The sequence below is a fragment of the Staurois parvus genome, unplaced genomic scaffold (assembly GCF_062004578.1).
Source record: "Staurois parvus isolate SC_StPar_1 unplaced genomic scaffold, SC_StPar_1.0 ptg002548l, whole genome shotgun sequence".
In the NCBI taxonomy this organism is placed as follows: domain Eukaryota; kingdom Metazoa; phylum Chordata; class Amphibia; order Anura; family Ranidae; genus Staurois; species Staurois parvus.
The window spans coordinates 93,496-106,579 of NW_028320344.1; the positions used below are offsets into that span (position 1 = coordinate 93,496).

At 44.3% G+C, this 13,084-nt stretch overlaps 1 protein-coding gene across 1 annotated transcript; it reads left to right on the forward strand.

Moving 5' to 3' along the window:
• The first annotated feature begins 10,458 nt into the window (after nucleotides 1-10,458).
• Nucleotides 10,459-12,748, forward strand: LOC149430652 (E3 ubiquitin/ISG15 ligase TRIM25-like). The gene has a single exon (XM_089666133.1). The coding sequence runs from the start codon at nucleotides 10,459-10,461 to the stop codon at nucleotides 12,187-12,189; it is 1,731 nt and encodes a 576-aa protein (XP_089522259.1). The 3' UTR covers nucleotides 12,190-12,748.
• Nucleotides 12,749-13,084: the final 336 nt, after the last annotated feature.

The following is a 13,084-nucleotide window of genomic DNA, read 5'->3' on the forward strand; positions in this document are numbered from 1 at the left end:
TTTGGATATTCAAATTAAAAAAGAGGGACCTAATTTATATATAAATTTAAAAAAAAAAACAGACAGAAATGCATATCTTCCGATGAATATCTGTCATTATCAACCATGGCTGAATAATATACCTCGGGGGCAGTTCATGAGGTTAGGAAGAACCTGCAGGAAGGATATCGATTATAAAGATGAAAGTATGATATTATCACAGAGATTATAGATAAAGGATATCACAAAGAAAACAGAGAGAAACACAGAGGGACTATCAGTATAAAGCGGTACTACAATATAATACACAGTATAAAGGGGTACTACAATATAATACACAGTATAAAGCGGTACTACAATATAATACACAGTATAAAGAGGTACTACAATATAATACACAGTATAAAGAGGTACTACAATATAATACACAGTATAAAGCGATACTACAATATAATACACAGTATAAAGCGGTACTACAATATAATACACAGTATAAAGCAATACTACAATATAATACACAGTATAAAGCAATACTACAATATAATACACAGTATAAAGCGGTACTACAATATAATACACAGAATAAAGCGGTACTACAATATAATACACAGTATAAAGCGGTACTACAATATAATACACAGTATAAAGCGATACTACAATATAATACACAGTATAAAGCGGTACTACAATATAATACACAGTATAAAGCGATACAGAATATAATACACAGTATAAAGCGGTACTACAATATAATACACAGTATAAAGCAATACTACAATATAATACACAGTATAAAGCAATACTACAATATAATACACAGTATAAAGCGATACTACAATATAATACACAGTATAAAGCAATACTACAATATAATACACAGTATAAAGCGGTACTACAATATAATACACAGAATAAAGCGGTACTACAATATAATACACAGTATAAAGCGGTACTACAATATAATACACAGTATAAAGCGATACTACAATATAATACACAGTATAAAGCGGTACTACAATATAATACACAGTATAAAGGGGTACTACAATATAATACACAGTATAAAGAGGTACTACAATATAATACACAGTATATAGCGGTACTACAATATAATACACAGTATAAAGCCGTACTACAATATAATACACAGTATAAAGGGGTACTACAATATAATACACAGTATAAAGCCGTACTACAATATAATACACAGTATAAAGCGATACTACAATATAATACACAGTATAAAGAGGTACTACAATATAATACACAGTATAAAGCGGTACAGAATATAATACACAGTATAAAGCGATACTACAATATAATACACAGTATAAAGCGATACTACAATATAATACACAGTATAAAGCGGTACAGAATATAATACACAGTATAAAGCGGTACAGAATATATGGAAGTACCAGAGATACTACAATATAATACACAGTATAAAGAGATACTACAATATAATACACAGTATAAAGGGGTACTACAATATAATACACAGTATAAAGCCGTACTACAATATAATACACAGTATAAAGGGGTACTACAATATAATACACAGTATAAAGCCGTACTACAATATAATACACAGTATAAAGCGATACTACAATATAATACACAGTATAAAGAGGTACTACAATATAATACACAGTATAAAGCGGTACAGAATATAATACACAGTATAAAGCGATACTACAATATAATACACAGTATAAAGCGATACTACAATATAATACACAGTATAAAGCGGTACAGAATATAATACACAGTATAAAGCGGTACAGAATATATGGAAGTACCAGAGATACTACAATATAATACACTTGACTATTGTAACTCCCTCCTCATTGGCCTACCGAATCGCAGGCTATCCCTCTTCAATCTATCATGAATACCAGACTCATCCACCTTACTAACCGTTCCGTATCTGCCACCCCTCTCTGCCAATACCTCCACTGGCCTCCACTCAGCGTCCTCCACCCCTCTCTGCCAATACCTCCACTGGCCTCCACTCAGCGTCCTCCACCCCTCTCTGCCAATACCTCCACTGGCCTCCACTCAGTGTCCTCCACCCCTCTCTGCCAATCCCTCCACTGGCCTCCACTCAGTGTTCTCCACCCCTCTCTGCCAATCCCTCCACCGGCCTCCGCTCAGTGTCCTCCACCCCTCTCTGCCAATACCTCCACTGGCCTCCACTCAGTGTCCTCCACCCCTCTCTGCCAATCCCTCCACTGGCCTCCACTCAGTGTTCTCCACCCCTTTCTGCCAATCCCTCCACTGGCCTCCGCTCAATGTCCTCCACCCCTCTCTGCCAATCCCTCCACTGGCCTCCGCTCAGCGTCCTCCACCCCTCTCTGCCAATCCCTCCACTGGCCTCCACTCAGCGTCCTCCACCCCTCTCTGCCAATCCCTCCACTGGCCTCCACTCAGTGTCCTCCACCCCTCTCCGCCAATCCCTCCACTGCCCTCCGCTCAGTGTCCTCCATCATAAAATAAAATAAAAAATAAAATAAAAACGCATAAAATTCAAATTACTAAAATTGCCGTACAAAGCCATTCATAACACTGCCCCAAACTACATCACCGACCTGATACCCAAATACCACCCAACACGTACTCATCATTCCTCACAAGACCTCCTACTCTCTAGCTCCCTGATCTCCACCTCCCACGCCCGACTGCAGGACTTCTCCAGGACTTCCCCCATCCTCTGGAACTCACTACCCCAATCCACCAGACTGTAACCTACCCTCCTTATCTTTAGGCGCACCCTAAAAACCCATCTCTTCAGGGAAGCCTACCCCGCCCTCACCTAACAGCCGATCTCCTCCACTCCTCCTACCACTCCATCCCCCACAGCCACTTCCCACATAAGGGGGATATGATCTCCATGTATAATACATAAGGGGGGGGATATGATCTCCATGTATAATACATAAGGGGGGATATGATCTCCATGTATAATACATAAGGGGGGGATATGATCTCCATGTATAAAACATAAGGGGGGATATGATCTCCATGTATAATACATAAGGGGGGATATGATCTCCATGTATAATACATAAGGGGGATATGATCTCCATGTATAATACATAAGGGGGGATATGATCTCCATGTATAATACATAAGGGGGATATGATCTCCATGTATAATACATAAGGGGGGGGATATGATCTCCATGTATAATACATAAGGGGGATATGATCTCCATGTATAATACATAAGGGGGGATATGATCTCCATGTGTAATACATAAGGGGGATATGATCTCCATGTATAATACATAAGGGGGGATATGATCTCCATGTATAATACATAAGGGGGGATATGATCTCCATGTATAATACATAAGGGGGGATATGATCTCCATGTATAATACATAAGGGGGGGGGGGTATGATCTCCATGTATAATACATAAGGGGGGGGATATGATCCCCATGTATAATACATAAGGGGGGATATGATCTCCATGTATAATACATAAGGGGGGATATGATCACCATGTATAATACATAAGGGGGGATATGATCTCCATGTATAATACATAAGGGGGGGGGATATGATCTCCATGCATAATACATAAGGGGGGGGATATGATCTCCATGTATAATACATAAGGGGGGGGGGATATGATCTCCATGTATAATACATAAGGGGGGATATGATCTCCATGTATAATACATAAGGGGGATATGATCTCCATGTATAATACATAAGGGGGGATATGATCCCCATGTATAATACATAAGGGGGGGATATGATCCCCATGTATAATACATAAGGGGGGATATGATCTCCATGTATAATACATAAGGGGGGATATGATCACCATGTATAATACATAAGGGGGGATATGATCTCCATGTATAATACATAAGGGGGGATATGATCTCCATGTATAATACATAAGGGGGGATATGATCTCCATGTATAATACATAAGGGGGGATATGATCTCCATGTATAATACATAAGGGGGGATATGATCTCCATGTATAATACATAAGGGGGGGGATATGATCTCCATTAGAGATGAGCGAATCGAACCAGGCGAACCGGAATTCGAGTCGAATTTCAGGAAATATTCGATTCGCGTCGAAACCGAAATTTTGCCTACTTCGGGTGCGCGAATCGAACATTTCCCGATCAGCCGGCAAAAGTGTCCCTGCAGTGAGCTCCGCTATTTCTGACATTTCTCTGACAGAAGGAACACATGTTTAGCGGTTGAAACATTGTATCTATTAGTTTACATTTAGGATACAGATGTTTCAACCGCTGTACATGTGAAGGAGCTGTGAGAGAACTGTCAGAAATAGAGGAACTCTGCACATACACTTTTTGCCGGCTTGGAATTATTCTTCTTTTCATCCTACTTCTTCTTCTTCTTCTTCTTCTTCATCCTCATCCTCATCCTCTTCTTCTGAGGATGAGGATGAGGATGAAGAAGAAGAAGAAGAAGTAGGATGAAAATAAGAATAATTCCAAGCCGGCAAAAAGTGTATGTGCAGAGTTCCTCTATTCTGCAGATACACTAAGAGGAGCTCTGCAGATACACTTAGAGGAGCTCTGCACATACACTTTTTGCCTGTTTGGAATTAATCTTATTTTCATCCTACTTCTTCTTCTTCTTCTTCTTCTTTATCCTCATCCTCAGAAGAAGAAGAAGAGGATGAAGAAGAAGAAGAAGAAGAAGAAGAAGAAGAAGAAGAAGTAGGATGAAAATAAGAATAATTCCAAGCCGGCAAAAAGTGTATGTGCAGAGCTCCTCTAAGTGTATCTGCAGAGCTCCTCTAAGTGTATCTGCAGAATAGAGGAACTCTGCACATACACTTTTTGTCGGAAACCGCTGTATGGAGGGAATGTCCCAGAACTGTCATAAATAGACTATTTCTGACAGTTCTGGGACATTCACTCCATACAGCTGTTTCAACCGCTGTATGGAGGGAATGTCATGGAACTGTCAGAAATAGACTATTAATGACAGTTCTGGGACTGTCCTTCCATACAGCGGTTGAAACATTGTATCTATTTGTTTCCATAAATGACATTCTGCAAATACATTTAGAGGAGCGCTGCAGATACACTTTTTGCCGGCTTGGAATTATTCTTATTTTCATCCTACTTCTTCTTTTTCTTCTTATGAGGATGAGGATGAAGAAGAAGAAGTAGGATGAAAATAAGATTAATTCCAAGCCGGCAAAAAGTGTATCTGCAGCGCTCCTCTAAATGTATTTGCAGAATGTCATTTATGGAAAAAATGATGATCTCCATGTATAATACATAAGGGGGGATATGATCTCCATGTATAATACATAAGGGGGGATATGATCTCCATGTATAATACATAAGGGGGATATGATCTCCATGTATAATACATAAGGGGGGATATGATCTCCATGTATAATACATAAGGGGGGATATGATCTCCATGTATAATACATAAGGGGGGGTAATGATCACCATGTATAATACATAAGGGGGATATGATCTCCATGTATAATACATAAGGGGGGATATGATCTCCATGTATAATACATAAGGGGGGGTAATGATCACCATGTATTATACATAAGGGGGATATGATCTCCATGTATAATACATAAGGAGGGATATGATCTCCATGTATAATACATAAGGGGGGATATGATCTCCATGTATAATACATAAGGGGGGATATGAACTCCATGTATAATACATAAGGGGGGGATATGATCTCCATGTATAATACATAAGGGGGGATATGATCACCATGTATAATACATAAGGGGGGATATGATCTCCATGTATAATACATAAGGGGGGGATATGATCTCCATGTATAATACATAAGGGGGGATATGATCTCCATGTATAATACATAAGGGGGGATATGATCTCCATGTATAATACATAAGGGGGGATATGATCTCCATGTATAATACATAAGGGGGGATATGATAACCATGTATTATTCATAAGGGGGGATATGATCTCCATGTATAATACGTAAGGGGGGATATGATCTCCATGTATAATACATAAGGGGGGATATGATCTCCATGTATAATACATAAGGGGGGGATACGATCTCCAGGTATAATACATAAGGGGGGGATATGATCTCCATGTATAATACATAAGGGGGGATATGATGATCTCCATGTATAATACATAAGGGGGGGATATGATCTCCATATAAAATACATAAGGGGGGATATGATCTCCATGTATAATACATAAGGGGGGGATATGATCTCCATGTATAATACATAAGGGGGGATATGATCTCCATGTATAATACATAAGGGGGATATGATCTCCATGTATAATATCCCCCCTTATGTATTATACATGGAGATCATATCCCCCCTTATGTATTATACATGGGGATCATATCCCCCCCTTATGTATTATACATGGGGATCATATCCCCCCCTTATGTATTATACATGGGGATCATATCCCCCCTTATGTATTATACATGAATTTACTTCTCTGGTGGAAGGACCTCCACTGGTGCACCTTCTGCAGCTCATATAGAGCGGTGGTGCCAAAGGAGGGCAAAGGTCTTACTCAGGTGTCCAATTGCCATCCCATCCGTCCCCCACCTCAATGTGGATGGTAAATTATATGCCAACATTTTGGCGAATTGTTTGCTGATGTTAATTGCCAAGTTCATTCCACTGTGGCAGCTTGGGAGGCCGGAGACAACACCATGAAAGTCATGGCGCTAGATGCAGAGAAGGCCTTGGCCATGCGGTGTGGACTAGCTTGCTGCGGTTCTGAAGTCAGTGGGCATTAAACCACGTTCCTGCAAGAGAATATTGGCTTTGTATACTAATCCCTCGGCTAGGGTCAAGGTGAATGACCATACATCAGAGGGCTTTACCATTCACAACTGAGACAGGGCTGCCCACCGTCACCTTTGACACCTTTCTTGACTCTCCAACCATTTCTTTGTTTGTTTCCCTCACATCCTGACATTAAAGGCTTTACTTTGGCAGGTAGAGATTACAGCTCTCAGTGTACACCAATGATAGGCTGCTGTTCGCAACGGATCCGCCCACCTCCCTTCCGAAGCTTGTAAGAGGAGCTGGACCATTTGTCTCATTGTCTTGTCCTTTTCCCATTGTCTCATTTACATGTCAGCCATGCCAAATCCTTTGTGTTTCATTTGGTCCTTTCCCCTCCGGACGTGTCTCTGTATAATCACAAGTTCCCTTTTGCTGGGAAAGAAGAGGCGATCACTTATTTGGGGATTGAACTTCCTGCAGACGTACACCAACTTTCCTCCTGTAGCCTCACCCCGATAATGCAATGCATTTAGGAAGACCTGAAGACGGGGCGCTCAACCTTTTGAGGAACAAGGGCCACTTAAGTGATTTGGTCACCAGTCGCGGGCCACAATGAAAAGGTTCAGAATTTAGAATTTTTTTTATTTTGAACAGCATAATGAACATTTTCCTCCTTCAGCTGCTCAATGAAGAGAGCTTTCAGCAGTTGCAGGAAGAAAATGTAGAGGATCGGTTCCTGTATAGGCCGCCCCTTCTTGTCCAAACAACAGAATGTGACAAGGAGGCTGCATGGGCCCCCTGGAGGATGGGGCAGAGTCACCATTGTGACCCCTGATGCTACATCAGTGGTTGGGAGGCGGGGTAAAAACATGGGGTTTTACCACCCCCCACTAGGGTTGCCACCTCATCTCCTTAACTCAGAACACATTAATTACACGGGTTCTGAGGATAATTGAATGCAGATAAGGCACTAAGTGGGTTTAATTACCACCTTAAGCAGCCACAGAACCCGTGTAATTAAGATGTGTTCGGTTTTAAAGGGATGAGGTGGCAACCCTAATGGGGGGGGGGGAACCCCAATTGTACACAAACCCTTGCTGTCCTGAGCCCCCTATAAAACTGCTCTCACACTGATGTGCTACTGTTTCCCCGCTCCATGGATGCAGCACAGTGCGCCTGCGGCTTTCCAGTGGGTTTGCTGCACGTTGCCATAGACTTCTATTATATCCTGAGGGTGTGCTGCACTCACTGAAACCGAAACTCCTACACTGAGGCTGGATTCACACTGGAAGCTCCAAAAACGCTCAAACTTAAAAGATGAATTGTTCTCTATGGTGCCTGTTCACACCCGATCACACCAAACAGACACCATAGAGAACAATTGATGTTTTTGGAGCTTCGAGCTACAAATTGCTGAAGTGAGAATCCAGCCTCAGGGGGTCACCAGACCCTCCGGATATAACAGACGTCTATTGCTCAGTGCAGCTAACCCACAGGAAAGCCAAAGGTGCACTGCGCTGCCCCCGCGGAACAATGTGGAAGCAGCCTGACAGTTGTTAGCCCTTTTATAGGTGCAATTATGGCCATTGCAAACGCGCAGTGTATGTGTTGTCTAATGACTGCTCTTCTTTTCCTCTTCCAGCTTCTGATGGCTCTCCAGGCATCTAGAGAGGTCCCAGGGAAGTGCAGTAGGTATCACTCCACTTGGAACAGGAGCTGGCGCTACAGAGGAAATATCGGCTTATGTGCCTATACTGCTGCCTGCTTCCTCTGCTGCTGCCTGCTTCCTCTACTGCTGCCTGCTTCCTCTGCTGCTGCCTGCTTCCTCTGCTGCTGCTGCCTGCTTCCTCTGCTGCTGCCTGCTTCCTCTGCTGTTGCCTGCTTCCTCTGCTGCTGCCTGCTTCCTCTGCTGTTGCCTGCTTCCTCTGCTGCTGCCTGCTTCCTCTGCTGCTGCCTGCTTCCTCTGCTGCTGCCTGATTCCTCTGCTGTTATCCGCTTTCTCTGCTGCTGCCTGCTTCCTCTGCTGTTGCCTGCTTCCTCTGCTGTTGCCTGCCTCCTCTACTGCTGCCTGCTTCCTCTGCTGCTGCCTGCTTCATCTGCTGCTGCCTGCTTCCTCTACTGCTGCCCGCTTCATCTGCTGCTGCCTGCTTCCTCTGCTGCTGCCTGCTTCCTCTGCTGTTGCCTGCTTCCTCTGCTGTTTCCTGCCTCCTCTACTGCTACCTGCTTCCTCTGCTGCTGCCTGCTTCATCTGCTGCCTGATTCCTCTGCTGCTGATTGCTTCCTCTGATTTTACCCGCTTCCTCTGCTGTTGCCTGCTTCCTCTGCTGTTTCCTGCTTCTTCTGCGGTTGCCCGCTTCATCTGCTGCTGCCTGCTTCCTCTGCTGTTGCCTGCTTCGTCTGCTGCTGCCCGATTCCTCTGCTGCTGCCTGCTACCTCTGCTGCTGCCTGCTTCCTCTGCTGTTGCCTGCGTCCTCTGCTGCTGCCTGCTTCCTCTGCTGCTGCCTAATTCCTCTGCTGATGCCTGATTCCTCTGCTGCTGATTGCTTCCTCTGCTGCTGTCTGCTTTCTCTTCTGTTGCCTGCTTCCTCTGCTGATGTCTGCTTTCTCTTCTGTTGCCTGCTTCCTCTGCTGCTGTCTGCTTTCTCTTCTGTTGCCTGCTTCCTCTGCTGCTGCCTGCCTCCTTTGCTGCTGCCTGCTTCCTCTGCTGCTGTCTGATTCCTCTGCTGCTTCCTGCTTCCTCTGCTGCTGCCCGCTTCCTCTGCTGCTGCCCGATTCCTCTGCTGCTGCCTGCTTCCTCTGCTGTTGCCCGCTTCCTCTGCTGCTGCCCGATTCCTCTGCTGCTGATTGCTTCCTCTGCTGCTGCCTGCTTCCTCTGCTGCTGGCACTGTTTCAATGTACTCTGATGCTCTGGCGGGTCGGCAAGCCCGGATCATAATCACCGGGTTGCCAACCCTGGGCATTAGACATGAGCACACAGGAAATGTTCATTTCAGACACATTTGTTTTTGGAATTTGTTTTGTATCTTCGGCATTCGTTTTGTATATTCGTTGGTCTGGACGATTCAAAAACTATATTGAAACTATTTGAATTTGTTTGATAACATAACCATTGATTCGGATGGTGAAGACTAGCTGGTAGTATCTCCATGTGATGTGATGACGCCGTCTTCCGAAGAACACCAATAAAATTCAGAAACTATCTCTTCTGTGAGGACATTGTTTGTATTTAATATAAAAGCTAATGGCCAGGGGGGTTATGGGAAAGCCGATGACAAGGAGATGGGCACAATATGGCCGAGGTAAAGGGCTGCAATCAGGTGGGTGGTTGTTCTATCCTAGAAGAAGTGGGGGTTCTACTTGCATCTTTATGTACCAATAATCAGCCAATCAGAATCCCCCTTACATGCTAATCTTTAGATCTCTTGTTTTCTTCAGATAAACCCATTTTCTCTGGGTAACTTAGTGTTCAAATGTTCATTTAAAAGAATAAATATTCCTGACACAATGTTTTCACAGACTATTAAATATTCTTTATTTTCCTCAGATAGGGAGATTAATGTCAGGAATCCCCCCATGTGCTGTATGTGCTCCTCTGTGTAAGGATTCCTATGTCTACGAGTCTCAGCCCCTCCCTGTAGGATCGTACACAGCGGGTCACACTGGTTACTTTCACTTTCGTTTCTCTCTTCTGCTCTCAGCGATGGCGTCTTCTGATCTGAGGAAGGAGCTGAAATGTTCCGTCTGTCTGAACATTTATACAGATCCTGTAACCCTGAGATGTGGACACAACTTCTGCCGGGACTGTATTGGCCGTGTGTTGGATACACAGGAGGGGTCTGGAGGTTATTCCTGTCCTGAATGCAGAGAAGAGTTCCAGGACTGTCCTGCACTGAGGAGGAACATAACACTACGTAACATAGTGGAGAACTTCCAGTCTACCCATCCAGAGCAGGAGGAGTCCGGGGTCTTCTGTACTTACTGTATTCACACTCCTGTACCGGCTGTGAAATCCTGTCTGATGTGTGAAGCTTCTCTATGTGACAACCACCTGAGAGTCCACAGCAAGTCACCAGAACACGTCCTATGTGACCCCACCACTTCCCTGAAGGACAGGAGATGCTCCATCCATAAGGAACTACTGAAGTATTACTGCACCGAGGACTCCACCTGTATCTGTGTGTCCTGCAGTTTGGTCGGAGGACATCGGGGACACCAGGTGGAGACTCTGGAGGAGGCCTCTGAGATGAAGAAGAAGAAACTGAGGAATGTTCTGCAGAAACTGATGACAGAGAGAGAGGAGATGGAGAAAAGAGTCCAGAGTCTGCAGGAACGCAGGAGGAAAGTACAAGGAAAAGCAGATGATGAAACCAAGAGAGTCACTGCCCTGTTCAGAGACCTCAGGAGACGTCTGGAAGACCTGGAGAAGAGAGTCCTGAGGGACATCTCCGGGTGGGCAGAGCGGGTCTCCCGTCCCATGTTGGATTATATTCGGGATCTGGAAATAAAGAAGGAGGAGCTGTCCAGGAAGATGAGGGACATTGAGGAGCTGTGTAACATGACGAATCCACTGACTGTCCTACAGGAATCAGACACAGGTGACTTGTGTGATACTGAGGATGGAGATGAGGACAGAGAGAGACATGAGAACCTCCTCCATGACGGAGGGGATGGGGATGTGGGGGGGATCTCACACACATTACACACGGGTTTATCTGATATCATGTCTGGGGTCAATGTACAGAAATGTACAGGCACACATGTCTCTCCACATTCTACTACAAAGGGCAAAGGTCCCATCAATGGTCCACCATCCAGGCCAGACCCCCAACCCTCCCCCACTGGAGGACCAAATATTGGGGCTGTACAGCAAACATGGGGGGTGTCGGGGGTTACAGACATATTACTGGATGTGAGGACAGCTGGTAATCGTCTACATATATCAGATGACGGGAAAACTGCATCCTGGTCATCATCACATCAGAATCGGCCAGAAACACCAGAGAGGTTCCAGGATTCTCAGGTGATGAGCAGTCAGAGCTTCTTCTATGGGAGACATTACTGGGACGTGGATGTCGGGGGGTCCCGGTACTGGAGAGTCGGGATGTGTTACCCCAATATAGACAGGAGAGGAGGTCAGTCACGGATTGGATATAATAAGAAGTCCTGGGGGTTGGAGAGGTGGGGGTTGGGGTTGGGAGGTGATGAGTACTCAGTGATACATGATAGTAATTGGACCCGATTCCCCGGTGGTGTCTCCAGTACCAGAGTCAGGATAGATCTGGATTATGAGGCCGGGCTGATCTCCTTCTATGATCTGTGTGACCCGATCCAACACCTCCTCACCTTCACCACCACCTTCACTCAGCCCCTCCATGCCGGGGTATGGGTAGGGGGAGGTTGTATAAAGATATGTGGGAGGAGCCAGAAGTGAGAGATCCGCCCAGGGACATCACAAGGGGGGTGATCTGATTGGTGCAATACTCAGCCAATAAGAGGAAGGGCAGGAAACAGGAGTGATTTGTAGAGAAAGCTGCAGGTTCCGGGGCCGTCATCTTCATCCTAAACCTCACTTCACTCCCTAGTGTGTCACTGACCAGGAACAAGCATGTAGGAGGTCCAAGTGTTCCACCTTCACTGGATACATGCTTGTCACACTTATTTTTGACAGTGGCAATAAAATGACAGCTGAAAAAATGAGGGGTTTTGACAGATGAAAAGTGCCATTTTTTGACATTTGAAAAATGACAGTTATTTGTGACAGTTGAAAAATTAGTATTTTTTTGGTCATTTAAAAATGACAGTTATTTTTTTCATTTGAAAATGATAGTTATATTTAACAGTGGCAAAAAATGGCAATTGAAAAATGATGGTTTTATTGACAATTTAAAAATGACAGTTATTTTGTCAGTTGATAATTATGTTTGACCACTGAAATGAGTTCTTTTTTTGACAGTTAAAAAATTACAGTTATTTTTGACACTTGGCATAAGGGAAAGGGAGGGACACTGGCTATTAGGGAAAGGGGTGGGCACTGGCTATTAGGGAAAGGGGGGCACTGGCTATTAGGGAAAGGGGTGGGCACTGGCTATTAGGGAAAGGGGGGGACATTGGCTATTAGGGAAAGGGAGGGACACTGGCTATTAGGGAAAGGGGGGGACATTGGCTATTAGGGAAAGGGAGGGACACTGGCTATTAGGGAAAGGGGTGGGCACTGGCTATTAGGGAAAGGGGGGGACATTGGCTATTAGGGAAAGGGAGGGACACTGGCTATTAGGGAAAGGGGTGGGCACTGGCTATTAGGGAAAGGGGGGGGCACTGGCTATTAG

Excerpts from the sequence above, each read along its gene's own strand:
- LOC149430652 (XM_089666133.1), top strand. The coding sequence starts at position 10,459 with ATGGCGTCTTCTGATCTGAGGAAGGAGCTGAAATGTTCCGTCTGTCTG.